Genomic DNA, 22,821 nt, shown 5'->3' with positions numbered 1-22,821 from the left:
AGAACGTTAGCCTTCAGCTTTTCACCTTTTCCCTCCACCTCGTTTGGCTCCCCTGTCTGATATACAGGGACCCAAAGCTATCATCAGCTCTGCTTGCAATTACCCACAGTGCCCTTATGCTGTCTGGGAAGAATGAAAACCATTGACGTCTTTCTGGCCATCTGCTGCCCAGCGATTCCTCTCCCATCCATCACTTCCCCCTGGCCTCGCCCATCTCTGACTCGTCTTTGAGAGGATTAAGAGCACTGGTATCCCTGTGTGTCTTTGTCTCATCAATGTGCAAGCACAGCCTTGTTGTGTAATGCCTGTGTGTCTGTTGCAGCCTCTTAGACCAGTAATATCCTTTGTCTCTGGGATTTTTTCAGCCGTTTTTAGTCACCAAACACTGACGTGTGACCCCTTTCTGACAGCAAATCCTTCTGCAGATTGTACAAGACGTTATTTAAGCGGTAGAAAAAAAATAAAACTGACAAATTGCAGTTACTTTAAATAAATTTACAAGGTTTTATTACAATATACACAGAACCTGACAAGTAAATCTGTTTAGGAATTAAGGATGTAGGGCAGCTGTCTAAAATGAAAGGAGATCCAGCAGAACAGAGGTGGTCAGTTAGGCTATTTTACAGCAATTAGAGGTGAAAATAACAGAAAGTAAAAGAGTAAAATACTAATAAATTTGAACATACAACAACATTAAAACAGCATATTGCCTAGTATTCATCATTTCACACCGCAAACCACAAAAATTACAAACCTTAAATAGTATAGACAATTTTACCAAGAACAGTTAGTGCTTTGGGGGTACATGAGAAAGAGTATTGAGGGCATCTCTGGAGAGTTTCAGGAAGGTAAAGAAGTGTATAAAAATAACACCTGCACATCTGCTGGATGTTTCCTTTGTTACATGCTTTTGAATGTATATTTATAGCATGGTGGCATAATTTAGAAGAATTAACTGTTTATAATCAGTGTTTAAAACTTTTAATAAATACTAGTGTTAAGCAGCAAGGTTTCTCAACACAACAGCTAAAAACAAGGGGCATGTAAAAATGTCTTACTGTTCCTTATTCAAATCTTCAGCGTTCTTGGTCAGAGCTTAAAGCCATTTAAAAATGACTGAAATGCTTATTTTGAGCCTAATGGCAGATATATAAAGGAAGGAAGGAAGGAAGAAAGGAAGAAAGGAAGAAAGGAAGAAAGGAAGAAAGGAAGAAAGGAAGAAAGGAAGAAAGGAAGAAAGGAAGGAAGGAAGGAAGGAAGGAAGGAAGGAAGGGAGGGATTTAGTTTTACAGGTACAGCGTAGGCAGGGCTGATATGGATTAACATCTGTTCGTCTCTGCGTTGGTATGAGAGAAGATTGGACTGAAATCAGGATACTCAGAAATAACCAAGGAACCACCAGGAACTTAATCCTGCCATGAACTGGAAACTCCTTGGGCACTAGTGTTAATGTCATGGAAACCAGTTCTACATCTGTTTAGACTGATGGGTTGCAGACCAAAAAAGACAACCCTGCTCCAAAATCTGCCCACACAGACAAGCCGAAGACCTCCAGGATAGAAATGTGATGGTCAGAAGAGACACAATGTCCACAACGACATTAGGTATGTTTGAAGGATTTAGGGTGAAGCTTTTATACCTAATAACAGTATCATCTGTCAAACATGGTGGTGGCAGCATAATTCTATGGGGAGGTTTGCTACTCGTGCAACCAGAGCATTGCACAAAGTTAGTCAAATTTGAAGATAGTCCAAATTCCTAAACCTATGTAACTAAAAGTAATTTTAGTAATAAAGCACGATGGTTAATTGACTGTTGGCTTTGGAAAAGTGATGCAGTTAAAGCTGTTGCTTTTGAACAGAACCAGGCTGTAAAGTTATTAGTGGGACCAATATTGTCACCTCTGGAATTCGGTGAAAATGTTTAAAAAGGTAAAGTTAATCTTCTGGATCACAGGTGTACTTAAGGATCAGTGTCCTACAACCTTTAGATGTTTCTCTAGATGTTTCTCGCAATTCTGCTATTGTACCCAGGTGTGTTGGACCAGGGACACATCTAAAAGTTGGACCCCCAGGAATGGAGTTTGACACCCATGTTGTCGATTGCTATGTTGAAATATTTTATTTACTTCTTTGGATTTGGGCAATAAAGTCTGGTAAGAACAGAAACATGCCCCTCTAATCAACAGCAGAGACGATTTTCTTTCTAACACAGTTTAGGAACTTCAGCCATTCAGAACCGTCTTAGGTTGATGAAAAATACAAAAACGTCTTCAGGTACTTTGTTCCAGATTTCAACGGGACCCCACTTTCATCGCAATATTTAGGGTATATGCGATTTAATCTCTGTGACAGTTTCCACTTTGAGCCTCTACGGGATTTTTCTAAATAGCAATGCAGAAAGTGGAAAAATATGTTATAAAACCGAGACAAACAGACTAATATGGCATTATGGCAAATCGCAGGGTGGGATGGCGCACCGCCGATCGTAAGCAGTGTCGTCACTCTCCTCACCGTCGCTCACTTCACCCAGAACTCGCTCTCTGTCCTCCTCCTCCTCCGTTTCACTTTCGGGTCTCAGTCGCTCCCGTTCCCTGTCCCGGACCCTGTCCCGCTCCCTGTCCCGCCCCCTGTCCCGCCCCCTGTCCCGCTCCCTGTGAGTGCGAGGTAATGTGGAAATCTGAGGGCAGAAAGAAAGATTTGAGATTATTCTTTGCTGGCACACTGACAAATATAAATTTACTGCCAAGGAGCAGCATTGGATAGATACCTGGTTATCATGGCAAGGCAGGGCAGAGTAGCCTGGTTCCATCCTGCGGAGGAGGCGTGGCGAATGAGTACGGAAAGGTCGAGGGGAATGGGAGCAGACGGATCGTGGAGAGGGAGAGCGAACGGAGTGTGGTGATGGCGATCGGATAGAACATGAAGGTGAGTAAGTGGCGGACTGGGAGAGAACATGGCTGTGATGATTTAGTTTAGGTGGGCGAGGGGACCGAGGTGGCAGCTCTGGAGGCTTGAGGGGGTCAATGAGGTCCATTTCGGTGAGGATTGGTGGCGGAGGGATAAAATCCAACTCTTCCTCTGTCGGGAGCGTTTCTGCTGCATCGAGTTCCGCGAGTTCTGCCTTTGACAAGTGGTCCACGATCCCGGCACCAAACGAATCACCCACCACATTGATAGAGGTACGCATTCTGTCACTGGGTGGACATAAAAAAAGTCAGGAAGTGAAATCATAGATCTTCTTAATGGTCAGTGCAGGGATACCATAATATAACCCTAAAACTATAGGCAGCATGAGCCCTCGAGGGAATTTTATGCTTGATTTTACTGAATACCTCAGGAAAGATACTGATGGCTAATAACTACTTTACACAACCTGTTGCAACTATACAGCTGAAATCAGAAATTTACATATGCTGCAAAACATACCTATAACAATTTTCTCGCAGTTTGACAATAAATCAGACAACACTCTTGCTATTTTTGGTCATTTAGGTAAAAAAAACAACTTATAAATCTATTTGAAGTTTATATAAAGTAAGATTCTGATGCCTTTAAAAAAATTGGGAATTTCTGGAGGTACATGTGGATTTATTTTAAGACAACACATCAAACACACTGCTGTGTGCGTGTGACATCATTAAACATAAAAAGAAATTTAGAAGCCTGAAGGAGCCACATTCATCTGGTCAAACATTTATAATCAAGTATAAACACACAGGCATGTCCAGCTTTCACATTGTTCAATACATGGACAGGTTCTGTGACCCAGTAATGAAAGTGTTTTGGTGCAAAATGGGAGTATTAACTCCAGAACAGAAGGACATCGTGACAATACCAGAGGAAACTGGTAAGAGATGGTTATTATTTACAGTGAAATTAACCCTGTATTAACATTGGCTGAAAGGCCACCCAGAGAGGAAGAAGCCATTACTCCACAATCAATATAAATAGCAAGATTACAGTTTGTAAATCCACTTCTGCAAAAAGACATGTCCTGTGGTCTGACAAACTTAACTGTTTGGAAATAATAATCAATGATATATTTGGAGGAAAAAGGGGGGAACCTAAAAGCCTGAGAACCCAATCCAGACTGTGAAGTACGGGTGTGGCAGTACCATGTTGTTCAGGTGTCCGCAGAAGAGATTGGTGCATTTCCAGAAATAGGTGGCATCATCACTGTCAACACAAATGGGTCAAGCTTTGACCCAATTTAAACCGTTGAAAGACAATTCGACCAGCTACTAAAGAAATGTACGTAGATTTTAGCATCCCAAGAAAGTAGAAAAAAAAAACTTTAACAAATGATCTCATTATTCTGGTTTCTCAAGTTTAATAATCCTGACTAAAAGAGAAAAGGTTTGGTTTGATTTAGAAAAGAATGTTTAGGGTCTGGAACAGAATGTCCAGGAACCATTAAATGGCTACCCACAACTTCCTGTTCACATGGAGTATAAATACGATCTGACACAGAGGTCCCTTTCTTTACGCCATTCTTAAAAATGGGAAAAACAATTTAATTAAGACAGATGTGTGTTAAAAATGTAATTGAAGACAAGAAATTTGTTTCCCAGAAGCCTTTTCTATCCCACCATCTTTCTATAAAACTTTCTCTTGTTTTTAGTGGATATTTTATTCGCTTGTTTAATTTGAGTTGCATGTTTGAATTGTTTGTATTGTTACTGTGTTTGTAACTTTTGTTCTGGTTGATTTTTTCAAACAGGTCGCTCTTGTAAGTGAAATCTTGGGACTCAATGCGACAACCTGTATAAATAAAATCACAAACTTAAACATGTCCAGTTCACTAAACTCTACAGAGACTCTAACTGGAACAACGTGTTCTGATCAGACAAGACTAAGATTGATGCTTTCTGCAAGTAATAATCCAGGTGGGTCTCTAGTCAAAACACTGAGGAATATGTGGACAAACACCCCATGCCAACCGTAAAGCATGGTGGAGGATCTATAATGCTGTCGGGCTGTTTTAGTGGGAACGTTGTTAGAGTGCATGGCATCATGAACTGTTTGAAATACATATCTGGGGGTTGTTACCGCATCTTTTAGTAGGACAATGATCTAAAACATGTGCCCAAACAGAAATGGGTCATCAGACACAAAATCAACAATTTTTCGTTGCCATCTTAATCTCCAGACCTAAATCAAACAAAAAACCTGTGGGGTTATCTGAATAGATGAGAGCATAAAAGAGGACCCAGGAGTGTGGAAGATCTAATGAGATTATTTTAAGAGAAAAGGTCAAAGATCCCTCTCTGCATGCTCCAACCTTGTGAAATGTGTTGGGAAAACGTATAAATGCGCTACCAGGGATCTGGTAAAGAAACAGTTATTACTCATCATTGGATTTTTTTCCTCACACTGAATAAAGATTCTCAAGTTAAAGTTGCACTTGTCAGTTTACACTCCTGCAATAAAAACTGTCCTTACTAACAAATCTGTCCCAGCAGAGTCAATAACTACAGATGATGCAGTATTTCGTTGCACCCCCCAGCACAAATAAAGACTATTCTATTCTATTGTATCCTCCATTTTGCTTTAAAGTTGTTGTTGTTGCTTCCCTAAAATAAAACGCAAAGCAGTTATATTTTCATTCCCTGCTCATCAGACACCTTACTCACAGCAGCCAGTCGACAGCAATTAGCAAACTGATGTCCTGAGTTGGCAGCCCGACAGCTGTCAGGATCAGCAGCATGGTGACCAGTCCAGCACTGGGAATACTGGCCGCTCCAACACTGGCCAGGGTGGCGGTCATACTGGGGCAGAAAAAGTACATTTTAAATTCTGCAAAAACAAATGTATGGTTGCCTGACTGAACTCTGAATGTTAGTCATTTAATGTGACCAAAGACTTCTGCCTCAAGTCGCTACCTAATTTCTTTTCTGGCTTGAAACTATGCTGTAAAATCAGCCTCATATGAGAACATATGCACTGAATGTAAAGCAAACTTTCTTATGAAGGGTTTCCAACAACTTCAGTGACTGAAGCTGTTAGGAAACATTTAACAGTGGGGATTACTGCTAAAATAAATGCAAGACTTAATCTCCAGCATTCTGGAGAGCTTTAAAGCTGACTCAGCGAGTTTACACTGTTGAATGGCTGCCATTAACCCCCATAACTATTACTTTATTAACCTTAAACAGCCTTTAAAGTCACTGAGTTCTAGTGGAGAATAAGGACAAAGGTTTACCAAACCAACTTCATGTAAATGACTTACATCATAAAAACATCTTATTCTGATTTTGTTCAACACATTCGTATAATCTTTGATGAAGATTTAGTAAAATGTTCATAAACATTTAATGTAAAAATCCAGACCTGTTCAGACTCAGATTTCTGGGTTCTCTTTGTTTTGTAGCCATTTTGTAAAGTATAAATAAAAAAGTTTACTCTGAATTAAAGGCAGACATTAGGGTTAAAATATACAAGACCTGCCTTATCCACAGGTATGGATGGATGGATGGATGGATGGATGGATGGATGGATGGATGGATGGATGCTTCTTGTACTAAATATTCTCTAGAACAAGAAAAAGGAAAACTCATAAATCAAACTCCAGACTTGTCCAGACTGCAGGGAACCTAGGCAGGTACAACAACATCTGACACATTTCACCAATATCTTGGTCTTTATTTGTGAAGTTCCTCTTTGATCCTCAGCAAAACATGTATGAATGTTGCTTCTCTTCAGCAATTTGAGAAATGATCAGTTTATGTCGATCTTTGGATTCTGTTCTTTCACCAGAACCCTTTTCATCAGATCTGAGGATTCTGAGTCAATTTTATTCTAACAGTCTGAAGCTCTTATCATTAACTTCACTATGAGGGGAGGGTAAGAAGGGGCATAAAGAATTTCAAGTGTAACATATGGATGATATTTTAGAGCAGATTCTCTCCACATGATAAAAGCTTTAAAGCACGTTTCAAAAATTAGGTTGTGGAATTTGGTGGTGAACAGACAAAAAAGAAATACAATAAACAATTTCAAAGTGCTGAGCATTATTTGCAACCCGCAGCCATAACAAGTTGAGTCCCATCCAAGCAGACTGGTTCCAATTAGACTTAACGTTTTGCTGCAACCTCAGACATGGGAAAAAATGTCTGATGACTTCTTTGCCGCATTAATTTTAGACATTTACTCCACCACTCAATTCCACATATCATAATAATTTGCCTTAGTCATGCAAGTCTACCACAAACGCCTTGTGTTTTGTTTAGACTTGCTTCAACTGAATGCATATTCATTATCAAACTTAATGTTTCATGCAGAATGCTGTATATGCACTGAAAATATGGCGCTCTGGTGTTTAAAATGAATTCAGTAGTGAGCAGCTAAAAAAAAGCTACAAATTTCACTTACCTTAAAATTGGCTCTGACACATTTTTAATCCTGCTACTTTGAGAGGTTTATTGAGTCTTATCTGGCTATTTTCTTGTTCAGAGCCGCAACAAACACTGAAGGATGCATTTGGGTCATAAAACTAGGCAATTTGCATAATTTACAGCCCTGAGTGTTGTTGTCTTTAGCTCTCATGTAAGGCTATAGTTCCAGCTGTTTGCGTTTACAGCCTAATCCACACAGTTTCCTGTTCAACTCTGTTTCTGGCTGCAGCAAGCAATTCAATTTTGTCAGGGGAATGTTTACGTAATCACGAGAAGATGCTGTTAAATCACAGGAAAATGCACCGAGAAGACAAACAGCTAAGACTCGTTTTGAATGAGTTAATTAAAAATAAGTTGGCATAAAAAATATATTCAGTAAATGTTTATTAAATTATCATTCTGGTTGCTTTTATTTATATTTAACACTGAAATACTCTAAGTGTTAAATACATGGTAGAAGGAATGTTATAATACAACTGTGACTTTCTTTTCCATAGGTTATTTTGTTTTCCACCATCATCACTGTGGAGGGATTCTTACCCACTCTTCTTTGCAGAACTGGTTTAATTCCGCCACATTGGAGGGGTTTCCCGGACTTAATCAAGGTTTAAATGAAGATTTTGACAAGGCTACTCCAAAACATTAATTTAGCTTTTTTCTGTTATTTTGAGGTATTCAGAGGTGGACTTGCTGGTGTTCTTCACGTCATTGTTCTACTGGGTAACCCAAGTGTGGCTGAGCTTACGGTCAAGACGTGATGGTTGAGATCAGACTTCATGTACAGGTCCTTCTCAAAATATTAGCATATTGTGATAAAGTTCATTATTTTCCATAATGTAATGATGAAAATTTAACATTCATATATTTTAGATTCATTGCACAGTAACTGAAATATTTCAGGTCTTTTATTGTCTTAATACGGATGATTTTGGCATACAGCTCATGAAAACCCAAAATTCCTATCTCACAAAATTAGCATATCATTAAAAGGGTCTCTAAACGAGCTATGAACCTAATCATCTGAATCAACGAGTTAACTCTAAACACCTGCAAAAGATTCCTGAGGCCTTTAAAACTCCCAGCCTGGTTCATCACTCAAAACCCCAATCATGGGTAAGACTGCCGACCTGACTGCTGTCCAGAAGGCCACTATTGACATCCTCAAGCAAGAGGGTAAGACACAGAAAGACATTTCTGAACGAATAGACTGTTCCCAGAGTGCTGTATCAAGGCACCTCAGTGGGAAGTCTGTGGGAAGGAAAAAGTGTGGCAGAAAACGCTGCACAACGAGAAGAGGTGACCGGACCCTGAGGAAGATTGTGGAGAAGGGCCGATTCTAGACCTTGGGGGACCTGCGGAAGCAGTGGACTGAGTCTGGACTAGAAACATCCAGAGCCACCGTGCACAGGCGTGTGCAGGAAATGGGCTACAGGTGCCGCATTCCCCAGGTCAAGCCACTTTTGAACCAGAAACAGCGGCAGAAGCGCCTGACCTGGGCTACAGAGAAGCAGCACTGGACTGTTGCTCAGTGGTCCAAAGTACTTTTTTCAGATGAAAGCAAATTCTGCATGTCATTCGGAAATCAAGGTGCCAGAGTCTGGAGGAAGACTGGGGAGAAGGAAATGCCAAAATGCCAGAAGTCCAGTGTCAAGTACCCACAGTCAGTGATGGTCTGGGGTGCCGTGTCAGCTGCTGGTGTTGGTCCACTGTGTTTTATCAAGGGCAGGGTCAATGCAGCTAGCTATCAGGAGATTTTGGAGCACTTCATGCTTCCATCTGCTGAAAAGCTTTATGGAGATGAAGATTTCATTTTTCAGCACGACTTGGCACCTGCTCACAGTGCCAAAACCACTGGTAAATGGTTTACTGACCATGGTATCACTGTGCTCAATTGGCCTGCCAACTCTCCTGACCTGAACCCCATAGAGAATCTGTGGGATATTGTGAAGAGAACGTTGAGAGACTCAAGACCCAACACTCTGGATGAGCTAAAGGCCGCTATTGAAGCATCCTGGGCCTCCATAAGACCTCAGCAGTGCCACAGGCTGATTGCCTCCATGCCACGCCGCATTGAAGCAGTCATTTCTGCAAAAGGATTCCCGACCAAGTATTGAGTGCATAACTGTACATGAATATTTGAAGGTTGACGTTTTTTGTATTAAAAACACTTTTCTTTTATTGGTCGGATGAAATATGCTAATTTTGTGAGATAGGAATTTTGGGTTTTCATGAGCTGTATGCCAAAATCATCCGTATTAAGACAATAAAATACCTGAAATATTTCAGTTAGTGTGCAATGAATCTAAAATATATGAATGTTAAATTTTCATCATGACATTATGGAAAATAATGAACTTTATCACAATATGCTAATATTTTGAGAAGGACTTGTATTTTTTTAGGTTGACTGTGTCCCTCGTGATGCCCTGTGGGGGGTTGCTACAGGAGTATGGAATCGGGGGCCCTTTATTAGGTGCCCTCCGGTCTCTGTACAAGCAGAGCAGGAGTTTGGTTCGCATTGCCGGCACTAAGTCGGACCTGTTCCCGGTGCATGTTGGACTCCGGCGGGGCTGCCCTTTGTCACCGGTCCTGTTCATAACTTTTATGGACAGGATTTCTAGACGCAGCCAAGGGCCGGAGGGGGTCTGGTTTGGGGACCAGAGGATTTCGTCTCTTCTTTTTGCAGATGACGTGGTCCTACTGGCCCCCTCTAGCCAAGACCTACAGCATGCACTGGGGCGGTTCGCAGCCGAGTGTGAAGCGGCTGGGATGAAGATCAGCTCCTCTAAGTCCGAGGCCATGGTTCTCGACCGGAAATGGGTGGCTTATCCTCTTCAGGTTGGAGCAGAGTTCCTGCCTCAAGTGGAGGAGTTCAGGTATCTTGGGGTCTTGTTCACGAGGGAGGGAAGAATGTAACAGGAGATTGACAGATCGGTGCGGCTGCCGCAGTAATGAGGGGACTGTGCTGGTCCGTTGTGGTGAAGAGAGAGCTGAGCTGAAAAGCAAAGTTCTCGATTTACCGGTCGGTCTACGTTCCTACCCTCACCTATGGCCATGAACTTTAGGTCATGACCGAAAGAACGAGATCCCGGATACAAGCGGCGGAAATTAGACTTCCTCCGTAGGGTGGCCGGGCCCTCCCTTAGAAATAGGGGGGCTTCCCCCAGAGGAGCTGGAAAAAGTGTCTGGGGAGAGGGACGTGTGGGTGTCTCTGCTGAGTCAGCTGCCCCCACGAGCCGGTCCCGGATAAGCGGAAGACGACGAGTACGAGTACAAGTAAATGAAATCACCATTTAAAAACATTTTTTGTACTAACTCTGTGTTATACGAATGTGAATATCATCTAAAGTCTTCATATTATTAAAACTGTAACTTGGGAGTTTTACATACATAGCTTTTATATATAACCTGCGCGTCTTCTAATTTGTGATAAATGTTTATGTAGAGATTGTTGTGGTATAATATATCTGTGTGCATAAATCGCTGCACATTACATTTCTGTGCTCATTGATGAACAAGAACGCCTTCATAAAAAAGCGTGACCCCCCATACACAGTTTAATTTAGCATATAATCTAAATGCCATGTGTTGTTTTCGAAACAGTATTTTGTTTAGCAGAGATAAAAAAGTCTGTCTACAGAAGACCTGTAAAGTAATATTAAATATTAGATCTATATTCTATATTTGTGTATGTATATTTAAGTATATGCCACTTCTTTAAAATAATACCTTCAAACATATCAATTATGATGAGATTTGACCATTTATCCTTAAATCTAAACACCCAGGGACAAACCAATTATGCATTTTATTGTTGTTAGACAAAGAAATGTGTTAATTGGAACCAGCGCTCTTCACATGCCCTAGAAATGTGCAGGTCTACGTTAACTAGAAGCTACCAGGACAAGTTTTCTGACAAAGCTGGCTTAAGATGCTGTTTGTTTGTGTCTGAAAGGGAATACATCGATGGTTCCTCCTTTTTAAAACTGCCTAACCTAATCCTGTGGTGCCTGTTATCACCGAAAAGCCAGCAGTGAGACGTTTAAATAGGGTAATAATTGTACTCCAACTTTATTCTATCATAGCAGATATTTACTTGGTAATAGAAACTCAAAAGCAAGACAACTTTAGAACAGAAAACAAAATAATACAATAAAACCCTGGCTCCTTTCTTGCTTCAGCTCAGCTGGCCAAATGTGGTGCTAAGTGATTGTAAAAGGTGAATTATTGGTTTCTGGAAGCAACAGTAACTGAAAAGGCCTAAATATTATTTATTCCTGAAAGATGTGGAGTTAGGCAGCACATTTAATGTCCTAAAGCAGGAAATTTAACAAGAAGAGCACAAAGGGCCTTAAAAGAGGGTTCTGAGCTGTTTATAGTGGTTTGAATAGAACATGTGAATACCATCTTAGATTAAACATTTGTTTTGACCCCACACCTTGAAAATGGCCACAAATCTCATGTATGCTTTCAAGCCAGGAAAACTCCTAAAAGAAAACCTGAAGAACAGGACAAAACAGCAGGATTAATCCGTCAGGTTTAGGTAATGAGAAGCCCAAGAAACACTCAAACAAAAACTGACCTGAGATGTTGTGCACAGTTTAAAATCTTAAATTCATTCTGCAGCTTGTGATATACTGTAGTTGGTAAAAACAGTTGTGACCCAATAAAACATTATAGGGGACATAATTTATTCTTTGGTTTGAGTTTATACAGCCATGCAAAAGTTTTTATACCCCTTGAACTTATTACAACCACAGACTTCAATGTATTTTATTGGGATTTTATGTGATATACCAACACAAAGTTGTGGATAATTGTGAAATGGAAGGAGAATTAAAACATGGTTGTCAAATATGTATTTATTAATATTATTTAACAAATAAAAGCCCCAATGTGTCAATACTTTGTAGTCTTGCCAGAGATTTTTGATTAGATTTAAGTCTGGACTTCGACCAGGCCATTCTGAGGCATTAATTTGCTTTTATCTAAACCATTCCATTGTAGCTCTGCTTGTATGTTTAGGGTGGTAGTCCTGCTGGCTGGAGAACATCCACCACAGTTTCAGGTTTTTCTTCCATGATTCCCTGTAGCTCCACCCATCTTACCAAACAGCTTCCCTGTTCCGGCTGAAAAACAAACATCCCCCAGCATGATGCTGCCCCCCACCATGTGTCACCCTGCACACAAGGCTTGGCTGCTTCTCTTATTGATGCTCTCCTTGCCCAGACAGTCATTTTGGGTGGACGGTCATCTCTTGGTACGTTAGCAGTTGTGTGAAAATCTTTCCATTTTCAGATGATGGATTGAATAGCGTTTTCTGAGATGTTCAAAGCTAAAGTTATTACCTAACCCTATTTTGAACTACTTCACAGCTTTATTCCTTTAAAGTGGCCAAGATCAATAGTTATCTTTTTCATCAAACTTGGCAGCTTTTCTTGCCAAGTTTTCTTTGTTGCTTCTCAATATCACAAATGTTTTAGGAATGCATTACACTGTATTCTGCCACCATCAGGTAAAAGGATTAAACTGGTAATGATCATTTTATTGCACATCAGCCATATTTTTTGTGTCATCAAACATCTGACATAGGTGAGTTAGCCTTATTTTTGTTTCTGGGGCGGTATAACCTGAGTACGAGGAGAGTAGTAGCATTTAGTTCCTCATACATACCTGACAGTGATGATCTGTCCACCATCCAGTGCTATGTCATTCATCTGGGCAATAAAGATGGCTGCCACAGCCTCATATAGGGCTGTGCCGTCCATGTTGATGGTGGCTCCTATTGGCAGCACGAAGCGAGTCACACGCTTATCAATCTTGAGGTTTTCCTCCAGACATCGGAAGGTGACCGGGAGCGTCCCTGCACTGAAAAAGAAAAGGCAAACCCCACAAGACCACCGGGCCAGGAAATTAGTGCCAATTTATCAAAGATAGGGGGAAGAGTGTCTGTTTGGGAATATAAAATAGGCAGACAGGTGGTGCGAGACATGAGTGTAGAAGTGGGCAGGAAGGTGAAGGGGTAAAGCAGACATAGTGACGAATAAAAGGCAGCAGAAATTCGAGTCGGCTGACAGCCTCCTCCTGACAGCTGCTGCAGGCCACTGTTTCAATCCTTCTGTACATGAATTAAAGGAATCTGATTCCTCGCCCTGTTAAGCTCTGGTCATAATATAATTAGAGAAAATGTTGATAGGATTACCCGGGTTCACTAAAACCTTAGTGATGTGCCAAAATGACAGTTGTTTCCAGCAGATTCCCAGGCCAAAGCCAAGCTAGATACAATGGGGCCAGTTTGGCTGGTGACAACTAATCCAAAGGCTTAGACATTTACAACATGGGATCTGTCTGGCATGGACTTGTCCATGATAGCCTGGACTTACACACATTTAGCTCTGCTGCTCTGGACTGCTGCTGCGGTTGCATAAGCCAGAACAATGATAACAGTGCCAGTGATCTGCAGGCCACTTCTTCCAATTATTTTAATCTAAAGGAGTTTTTTGTTGGAAGTGTGTATTATATAAAAGAGCAAACGGACAGTTTACATATGGATGCTTTTGGCTGGTTGTCATACCTGCTGGCTGTTCCCAAAGCTGTGATCCATGCCTGGAAAATCCCAGAGTAGAAAGTAAATGGGCTTTTTCTGGTGATGGCAAAGAAGATTGCGGGCAGGATCAAGCCCCCGTGGATCACGAGGCCCACGATGACAGTCACCATGTACATGCCCAGCTGCCTGGCAACCATCTCCAGGTCCCCAATAGCTGCAATTTTACCCGCAATCAGAGAGGCAATGCCGATAGGAGAGTACCTGAGCACCAAAGAAAGAGTGGAGTTATTATCATCCATCCATCCATCCATCCATCCATCCATCCATCCATCCATCCATCCATCCATCCATCCACCCATCCAAGGTTCAGGATTGAAACCCCAATATAATGTTTTCCCACCAATAATCTTCAGATCATTTTGGGGACCCCAAGGCGACTCAAGGCCAAAACACATTCAAGTCCCTATAGGCTTTAAAACGCTGCCATGGAAATTTACCAATAACACAAAAACGTGAGTGGACTTTTCAAGATTTAATATTTTACCTCTGGAACCTATTTCTGAAACATATTCCATCAGGACTCCTGAGTGGATGACACCCTGTTGGGGTTTTGGTTTCAGTGTGTGTGTTTGTGTTTTTGTCTGCACTTTTGTGTTCAGTTTCCAGATGGTGCTGGAGTTTCTCAGGTGTGCTGGGTGACAGGTGCGACTGATCTGCTGATTGCATTGGAGGAGTATTTAACCAGGAGGCTGCCAGCACTTCGATGCCAGAGTGTTTGCCTTCAGTGGTAACAAACTCAGTCACTTCTAAGCTAGGCTTCGTTCTTTGTCTCTAAGCTGACATTGTTTATGTTCCTTCGCAGGCAAAAACCTGAACCTTCTGATCATTCTTTTTTGAACTTTGACTCCGGTTCCAGAAGTTTCTGGACGATCAAGATTACCTATGTTTGGTGGATTTCGTTTGGATTTCGTTTCCAAGTACCAAGCTGGCAGCTTCCTGTTGTCCTCCGTCTTCTGAACTAAAGGCAGAAGCGTACCCTGTCCACCCTCCAACGCAAGTACCTGAACATTGAAATAACACCTGAACTCACCAGAACTCACTCTACAGCTCAAGTAAACCATCTGGATTTCTCCGCTTCGCACACCTGGGTCTCGACTCCCTCTACCCCTGGCGACCTGTCTACACTCACCTAGTAAGCCGTTCTACTATTAACATAATTACTTCTCGTTTATTCCTCAAGATTATAGTTCTTGTTTTCACCAGTTCTCCTTCCCCTCTTTCCATGCAGTTGGCGATTCCAACGTTCACGTTCCAGTATCACTTTGTAAATGAAACACCTTTTACTAATTCAGTTCTGAGGTTTCTTCTGTTTGTGTGTCAGATCTATCTTGAACAAAATGACACACCCAGCTGGAAACTCATTTCTCAAAGGAACGAGATCCTAGAAATTCACAAGTTCATAGAAAATGCAAAATTACAACTTGAATATTGAATGTAGTGTTTAGTGACAGCTAAAGACCAATTTGGTTCTTTGGAAGCAAATTCTCCCTGTGCAATAATACTCCCAAAAAGAATCCTGCAAAAGCCCACCACAATTCTTTGAACATGTGGTTAAAAACATGTTTTACCTGTAAACAAATGATCTGCAGGTAAAAAAAAGTTTCTCAGATCAGCTAATTTTTCACCCAGTGGAGCATTTCTTCCACCGGACGACATGACACATACTTGGATCTCTGGTTGCATGCTTTGCAGCACAGTTGTTCCCATTCATAAATTCAGACTGTTCTTTTGGGAGATCCGATTTAAACCAAATCTGGCCTTTAAGCCCGCCCCCCTTGCAGGTCCAATCACAACAGCGGCCTGCTCTTCCAGGTCAGCTGTGCTGAAATCCGAGGCATTCTCCGACAGTTTGACTGGATGGATGTGCTCCGTGTATGATGCATGTTTTCTATATACACAGGACTCTGTGTTTGGCTCGCCTCCGTAAGGGCCTGACTATGTTTACACTGAGTGAGTGATGCAAACAGGACACAATTCCTTTGGTGTCCAGCTGCACATGTAAACTGTCTAGGAGAGCTGTGAGACAGGCTTCCTGGTGTTTCTCATCCAACTATCCACTCCTACTCACTACTCCCCCTTTCCTTTCCCATCCTTCCTCTGTGCCACTCCACTGTCTATTCCTGCATGACTTGTCCAGAGTCCTGCAAAGCCTCAACTCGTGCTCTCTGCTCTGAAGTCATGCTTTCACACGCATCTCTCCACAACTCCTCTGCTTCTTCTATTCTCTGTTGCCAAGCTGCTCCTCTGCCTGTTTGTGGATCCATTTAATTTTGGAGATTCTCCACCCCAACTCCCCTAGGAGCCCACTACATCACTCCTGCTACTCCCCAGCATACCACAGACTCCAGCATGTCCCCAGGAGACCCTAACCCCTTCCATCTGTCTGTGTCCTTCACCAACACACTCTCTCCCTCTTCCTCCTGCTTCGTTTCCTTTTCGGTCCTCAGCGTCCAGACTTGCTGCATGTTCCCACAATTTGTCTCTTGTAAACATTTGTCACTGCTGCTGACCTTCTGTGTGGTATCTCCATAACCTCAGAGTAATGCAGCCGTTGGTCACCGAGAGCAAAAACAGAAACTCATGCCTGTAAACAGATACTGACCACATGATCATGGAAACCATCGTCATGATGATTTCATTGAGGATGTTGAAGAAGTCGCACATGATTCTCCCACGCTCACCCATCCTGCCCATACAGATCCCGAAGGTGATGAAGAAGCCAATCAAGCCTTGAAGAACAAATAGTGGAGTTAGTTTACTGCAAAAATAAACACAAACAGATGCATGCAGACCAAACGTGTTGCTTACATGAGCTATGAACTCACCAAGAACATTCATGCCCCATTTGTATTCCAGTTTTTTCCTGTTCTCCACTATGGGCTCAGTTTGGTTTGGTGCTGTGACCACCACCTGTTTCAAAACCGTCTGCACCTACAAGAGGATCTCAACTGGTCAGTGGTTTGGGAAAATATTTTACCATGTCTACAGCTGGAGAATAAACTTTAATTTGTGTTTAAAGAGAAGGTAAATTGAGAACAAGAGCTTCTAACATAAAAGACAACAAAGATGCATAAAAGAGTCAAAAAGGCTAAAAGGGGAAGGAAAATTTCTTTCTACTTAAACATTCAGGCTTCTTATGACTAATGAATCCCTGATGCTTACAAACAAAAGGAGCAGTAAAACTGAAATTTAAGGAGCGGTATAGGGGGGAAAAGGAAAGAAAAACCAGATGGATTACCATGGGACAAAAATAAATGAGTCTACAAGGTCAGATTTGGCAGCATTTACCACCAGATTCCTCACTGAGGTGAATGTAGATGTAGCATAGCAGATAAAAAGATGGCACTCACCCAGTTTAACAGAAAAACTACTGATCATTGACACAAAGACGCTTTATAGCAAAGAGAGACAACATGACTTGCATAAGCAACCTGTGCTTCACTTCACTGAGGTTTGCAGATGTTTGCTTCTGCACAGCTCTCTTAAGGTCACACCACAGCATTAAACGAGGTTCAGGTCTGGACTTTTCAGCTATTCTGTTGTATATCTGCTCCTGTGTTAGGGATCACTGTTCTGTTAATGACCCAGTTTGCACCAAGCTCATGTTTGTGCTCACTGTGTTTGACAGATGGTAGGAGGTGTGTGTGTGGTTTTCTTCAAACACGGTGCTGGTAATTATGGCCAAAGGTTTTTCCTTTGGTTTCATCTGTCCAAAGAACATTGTTCCAGAGTTTTTAGGGTTGATTCAGAAGCAGCTTTGTAAACCTTAGTTGTGTTGCCATATTTTTTGAAAGAGAAGAGTATTTCTATGTCTATTCTTGCTTATTCAGTCTTTTTCATATTCTCATGTCATCAACTTTAACATTTAACATGTTAACTAAGGCTGGTAGAGTCTGAGATAAGGCTCTTTCAACATTGCACAGTCTGACCTTGGGTTGAATTTGCAGAGAAGTCCACTTCTGGAAAGATTGTAATATGCCTTAAGTGTTTTCCACTTGTGAATAATCATTGGCTCTATAGAATAATGGACTTCAAATAACTTGAAAAAGACCTCTTAACCTTGACTCCAAAAAACGAAACATATATCTGATGAGGACCACTAACAACTTTGGAGTCTGTATGGAGGTGTTAATGAAGGAAAGGAATGCAGATGAAGAGCAGTTAAGGAAAAATAAATTAAATTAACCATAGCAAATAAATACAAACAGTTCATGTTGAGTACCTGTTGGAAGCAGGCCTGCACCAGGTTCTCAGGAAAGAGGTTTCTGATCAGGTCGAGGAAAGCGTCCAGGCTGCTGACCTCTTGGTTTTTTGTGGCTGTGGACCTCGTGCTGCCTCTCAGTTTGGGGTTCCCCGGGTGGATTCCCAGTACCAGGATGACTCCCAGGATGGCTGCGATCACAGTGGTGGACATGTAGTACACCATGGCTCTGCTTCCCATTCTTCCACTGGAGCGAGCGTCAAGACCAGCGAGACCTGAAGGACACATCCAATAGATTTGAAATTATTTAGCACAATTCTTTTTTATATGGTTTTATTCCAAAAGAGCTTGTCAGTCAGTCAGTCATTTTCTATACCGCTTCTTCCATAGTGGGTCGCAGGGAAGCTGGTGCCTATCTCCAGCAGTGTATGGGCGACAGGCGGGGTACACCCTGGACAAGTCCCCAGTCCATCACAGGGCAACACACAAACAACCACACACTCATTCACACACCTAAGGGCAGTTTAGAGAGAGAGACCAATTAACCTAACAGGCATGTCTTTGGACTGTGGTAGGAAGCCGGAGTACCCGGAGAGAACCCACGCATGCACGGGTAGAACATGCAAACTCCATGCAGAACGAATGTCGAACCCAGGACCTTCTTGCTGCAAGGCAACAGTGCATGCAATTAGTAATAGTGACTGGTATTGTACACAAAAGACATATTGTTTGGAGATACTACAGAGACACAGAAAGCCACTTCATAGTTAATTACACTCTATCACGCAACTGGGCATAGAAATATTTGATATCTAAAATGGCTGTCCCATATTTGATTATTAAAGAAGAATTACGAAGCTGTCTGTCACATGTATCATGAATTTGGCTAGCAAATCCATCAATCATTGGTTGTAGGTCCCCAGTTGTTGCTCCTTCAGCCGATCAGAAGTGTTTGTTAAGAGCTAGAAGAGCTCACAAAGGAGAGAGACTTTAAAAATAGTACTGTATCTCACAAACAAACATCACGAGTTGAAACATGACTTAAAATCCACATTTGGATTGTTTTAGAAGAAAGGTCTACAAAGAGTTGCTGATTTCAATTTTCCAAAGTTGGCAACCCTTGGAATAAACAAACCACTTTTTAGAGGTTTAAATTTAGCTATGCCTTTGTCTGCTGTGCTTTCTTGTTAAAAAAGGTTGACTAAGCCTTTCTCATCCTCCACACTGAAGATGTGCTGTTAGCTTCTGGTGCAAATGAGCTGTTTTGTCAAGGTATAGTTCATGTAAAGAAACCTGGATTCTTAAGTGACCAATTAGACCAATAAACTTGAATATCAGCTCATTTCAGGTCACCCACCAAACAGTCGATGCAGTCTTACCTTATCCTCACCCCACCCTCACAGTAGTGATGTAGTAGCAACATGGAGACCCCCACCCAACCTTAAAACTAACACTCAGGAACTCCATGTTTATGAAACAATTGTCCTGCTTAGTTATAAGAACAAAAAGGTAAGAAGTAGTGCCATGTTTTCATTTCTTTCTTTCTCCAAGTTATGTCATTTTTTTATAGAAATAGTAAAGTTTAAAAACATACAGCTTATCTTGCCTGGGCGGGTGACGGGGGTAAATTTAGCTGTGTGTTTTATTGTAATACAGAAGTACAGAGATGTGAAAAAGTATTTGCCACTTCACATAGTCCTTCGGTTTTTGCCTTGTTGTCCCATTTAACGGCTTCAGATCATGCAACTCTTAATATCAAAGATAACTGGAGCAAATACAAAGAGTTGTTTTCAAAAGAGCCTTTCTTTTATTTCTCAGAAAAAAGCAATTTAAGGTCCTATGTGAAAGGTTTATTGAACCAATTAATTGGTTGTGCCACCCTTGATGGCATAACTCGCAGCTAGTGTTTTACATCGCAGTAGAGGAATTATGGGCCTGTGGATTCTTTTTCATTTAGCCATGTTATAAGGTTTTCAAGGTCATGCCACAGACTCTTTGTTGGATTTAAGTCTTTGATTAGGCCACTTCAAAACCTTCATTTTGGGTTTTTTGAGCAACTGAGGTAGACTTGTGGAACCTAGTGCACTTAAGTTTAAGGTCACAAACTGAAGGCCGCACGTTGTCCTACAAGGTTTTCTGCTGCGGAGCTGAATGCATGGTTCTACCAATTATAGCAATTTGTTCAGGTCAGAATATTATCGACAAAAATCTTTCCCAAAGGTCTTGGGCATCATCATGTCTTGCCATAGATGTGTTTGTTTTTTGCTTAACAGTGGTTTTTATGGAGGAACTCTCCCACTGGTCTCATTTGGGCCAGTTTATTTCCTATTTTTGAATCATGAACACTGACATTACCTGAGGTAATTCTTCCAGTATTTGTGGATAATTTCTCGCACTGCAGTTCGCTGTAGTACCGAAGCCTTAGAAATTGCTTTATAATAATAATTTACACTTTATTGATCTCACAATGGAGAAATTGTCTTCCACATTTAACCCATCCCTCCTGAGCAATGGGCCCGGGGCTAATGGTCTTGCTCAGGGACCCAGAGTGGCAGGCTGTGGGACTTGAACCAGGGTACTTGTGGCCTCTACAGGACGCAAATGCCCTGCTCTCTAACTTCTAGGCCACCACTCCCCGATAACCTTTAACCCTTTCTAAACTGACAGATGTCAATGACTTTATTTCTCATATATTCTTGAGTGTCTTTAGATCGGGACATGATGAGTTGCTTTATTAGATCTTTTAGCCTACTTCAAGTTGCCAGACATGTTCTGTTTAAGAGAGTTCTTGATACTATAGGTCTATCAGTGATCAGGCATGAGTGAAATTTGACTCAGCTTTCCTATTTTTAGATAGGGCCAGGCTGGTTTGGGTAGCTTTTTTCCCTTAAAAATGTTAATTATTTGAAAACTGCATTTTGTATTTACTCAGGTTATCTGTCTTTGATATTAAAACCTGTTTGGTGATCCAAAACTTAAGTGTATGCGTTTACATCTAAAGCAAGATTTGTAAGAAAGTTCTCATAATCCATCTGCTTCTGATTTAAAATAAAATATCAAACCCGAATCTTTTAACCGACTGTTTATTGCTTCAGTAAACAGGCTCACCTGTGATAAGGCTGGAGATGATTAGAGGCAGGATGAGCATCTTCAACATCCTCATGAGGATTTCCCCTGGAAAGGAAACCATGGTGAGGGCTGCAGCGTCTTTCACCATCATGTAGCGCAACAGCATCCCAAACACTGCTCCCATGACAACACCTGAGGAGGAGATAATTGCAACACTCGTTACTAATTTTTTGGTTTATATCCCAAATACAAAATTATTTTAAAAGAAATAACACTTTTCCAAAGTTAGGGCTGACATGAATGTTGAAGGTTCCTAAAAACACATTCCAGTGAATAAATGGCCAAGACACAAGTGTGTCTCGACCATTTAAATACACCATTTGGTTTCAACAGATGTCCTTTGAGAAAATTATGTCTGTTTTCATTTGTTCAAGTAAGAGTGGAAACCCTCCTCACAAGTCAAAACGTAGGAATAAACACAATTTCAACACCTGTTTAGATGAAGTCGAAAACAATTCCAGATTTTCCATGTAGTTTACAGCCTCAGAGTGGACTCGTTGGCCAGTTGTTTTATGTCTAAGATGTAAGTAATCACTGACTGATGAGAGTCATCTACTGTAATGTAAACAGCTTCATATCTCAGTTTAAATCTTGATGACAAATTACAGACAAAAAAATAACACACTTCTCAACTTTGCATAGACTTTTTTTGTACAAGAATGCAGCTATGGCGAAACATACGAAAGTGTTTACAAAAGCATAATAAGGACAACAACAAGCCGACAAAGACTTGTGGGAAAATGATCATGGAGTGTGTACATCTTGATTCACGTTAAGCAACATTTCCTGCAAAACTAGATTAAAAGGAAAAAACAATAAACTTGCCATTTGGGGGTTTGGGACGTAAAAGCTGAGACGTGTTTCCTGCACAATAACACAGTAAAACGTTTGGGAACAGCCTGAACTTTAATGTTCATGCCTACCAAGAACAGTGAGTCCCAGGAGCAGGTTGTGGGTATTACGGCTGCAGTGGCCAGCATCTTTAAATGCAAGCTCAGTATTGTCATCTCCAGTGGTTTCCTCCTTCTGCTTTCCCCTCTTTGTGTTGGACAAGTTGGCTGTCGGCTGGTTTGTCATCCTGCCTGTGAAGAGATTAAAAGAGCTGGGTTTGCTTTTCTGTGGTTCCATGCTTCACAAAGCTCTTCAGACTTGAGTCTCATTGTATGTTGCATCAGCGTGTGTTATGTACTAAAAATGTTATACATTTTATAATTTTTAAGATGGAGTTGCATAACACAGTCCGGTACTTACAGGGTACCCCAGTAGTACCCACTGGAGGCCTTTAAGGGCAGCTATCAGTATACTTACCGAACTTATATGTTACCTAAGGGTTTACACAGTGGCCCAGTAGGTAGCATTGTTGCCTTGCAGCAAAAAGGTCCTGCGTTTGAATCCTAGCCTGGGGTCTTTCAGATTGGTTTGTTTATGTTTTCCCATTTTTACTCCTTTTGGGGTGCTCCAGCTTCCTTTCACAGTCCAAACAATTGA

The 22,821-nt window shown here is 41.3% G+C and overlaps 1 protein-coding gene across 1 annotated transcript in view; it reads right to left on the bottom strand.

Annotated features, from left to right (window-relative positions):
* Positions 1-480: 480 nt before the first annotated feature.
* Positions 481-22,821, bottom strand: part of LOC124862404 (excitatory amino acid transporter 2-like) — a 34,339-nt gene continuing 11,998 nt past the window's right edge. Inside the window, exons 2-11 of the mRNA XM_047356290.1 lie at positions 22,257-22,415; positions 21,313-21,465; positions 18,226-18,479; positions 16,829-16,934; positions 16,606-16,732; positions 13,971-14,204; positions 13,070-13,264; positions 5,636-5,770; positions 2,770-3,196; positions 481-2,679 (exon numbers count right to left, since the gene is read on the bottom strand). Of these exons, the coding sequence (XP_047212246.1) occupies positions 2,449-2,679; positions 2,770-3,196; positions 5,636-5,770; positions 13,070-13,264; positions 13,971-14,204; positions 16,606-16,732; positions 16,829-16,934; positions 18,226-18,479; positions 21,313-21,465; positions 22,257-22,410 (2,016 nt within the window). The 5' untranslated portion in view covers positions 22,411-22,415 and the 3' untranslated portion in view covers positions 481-2,448. The remainder of the gene's footprint in view (positions 2,680-2,769; positions 3,197-5,635; positions 5,771-13,069; positions 13,265-13,970; positions 14,205-16,605; positions 16,733-16,828; positions 16,935-18,225; positions 18,480-21,312; positions 21,466-22,256; positions 22,416-22,821) is intronic.

The sequence above is a fragment of the Girardinichthys multiradiatus genome, chromosome X, assembly GCF_021462225.1.
Source record: "Girardinichthys multiradiatus isolate DD_20200921_A chromosome X, DD_fGirMul_XY1, whole genome shotgun sequence".
NCBI lineage: Eukaryota > Metazoa > Chordata > Actinopteri > Cyprinodontiformes > Goodeidae > Girardinichthys > Girardinichthys multiradiatus.
Note: the sequence above shows the minus strand (reverse complement) of the source record. Positions and strands in the feature narration are given on the sequence as shown.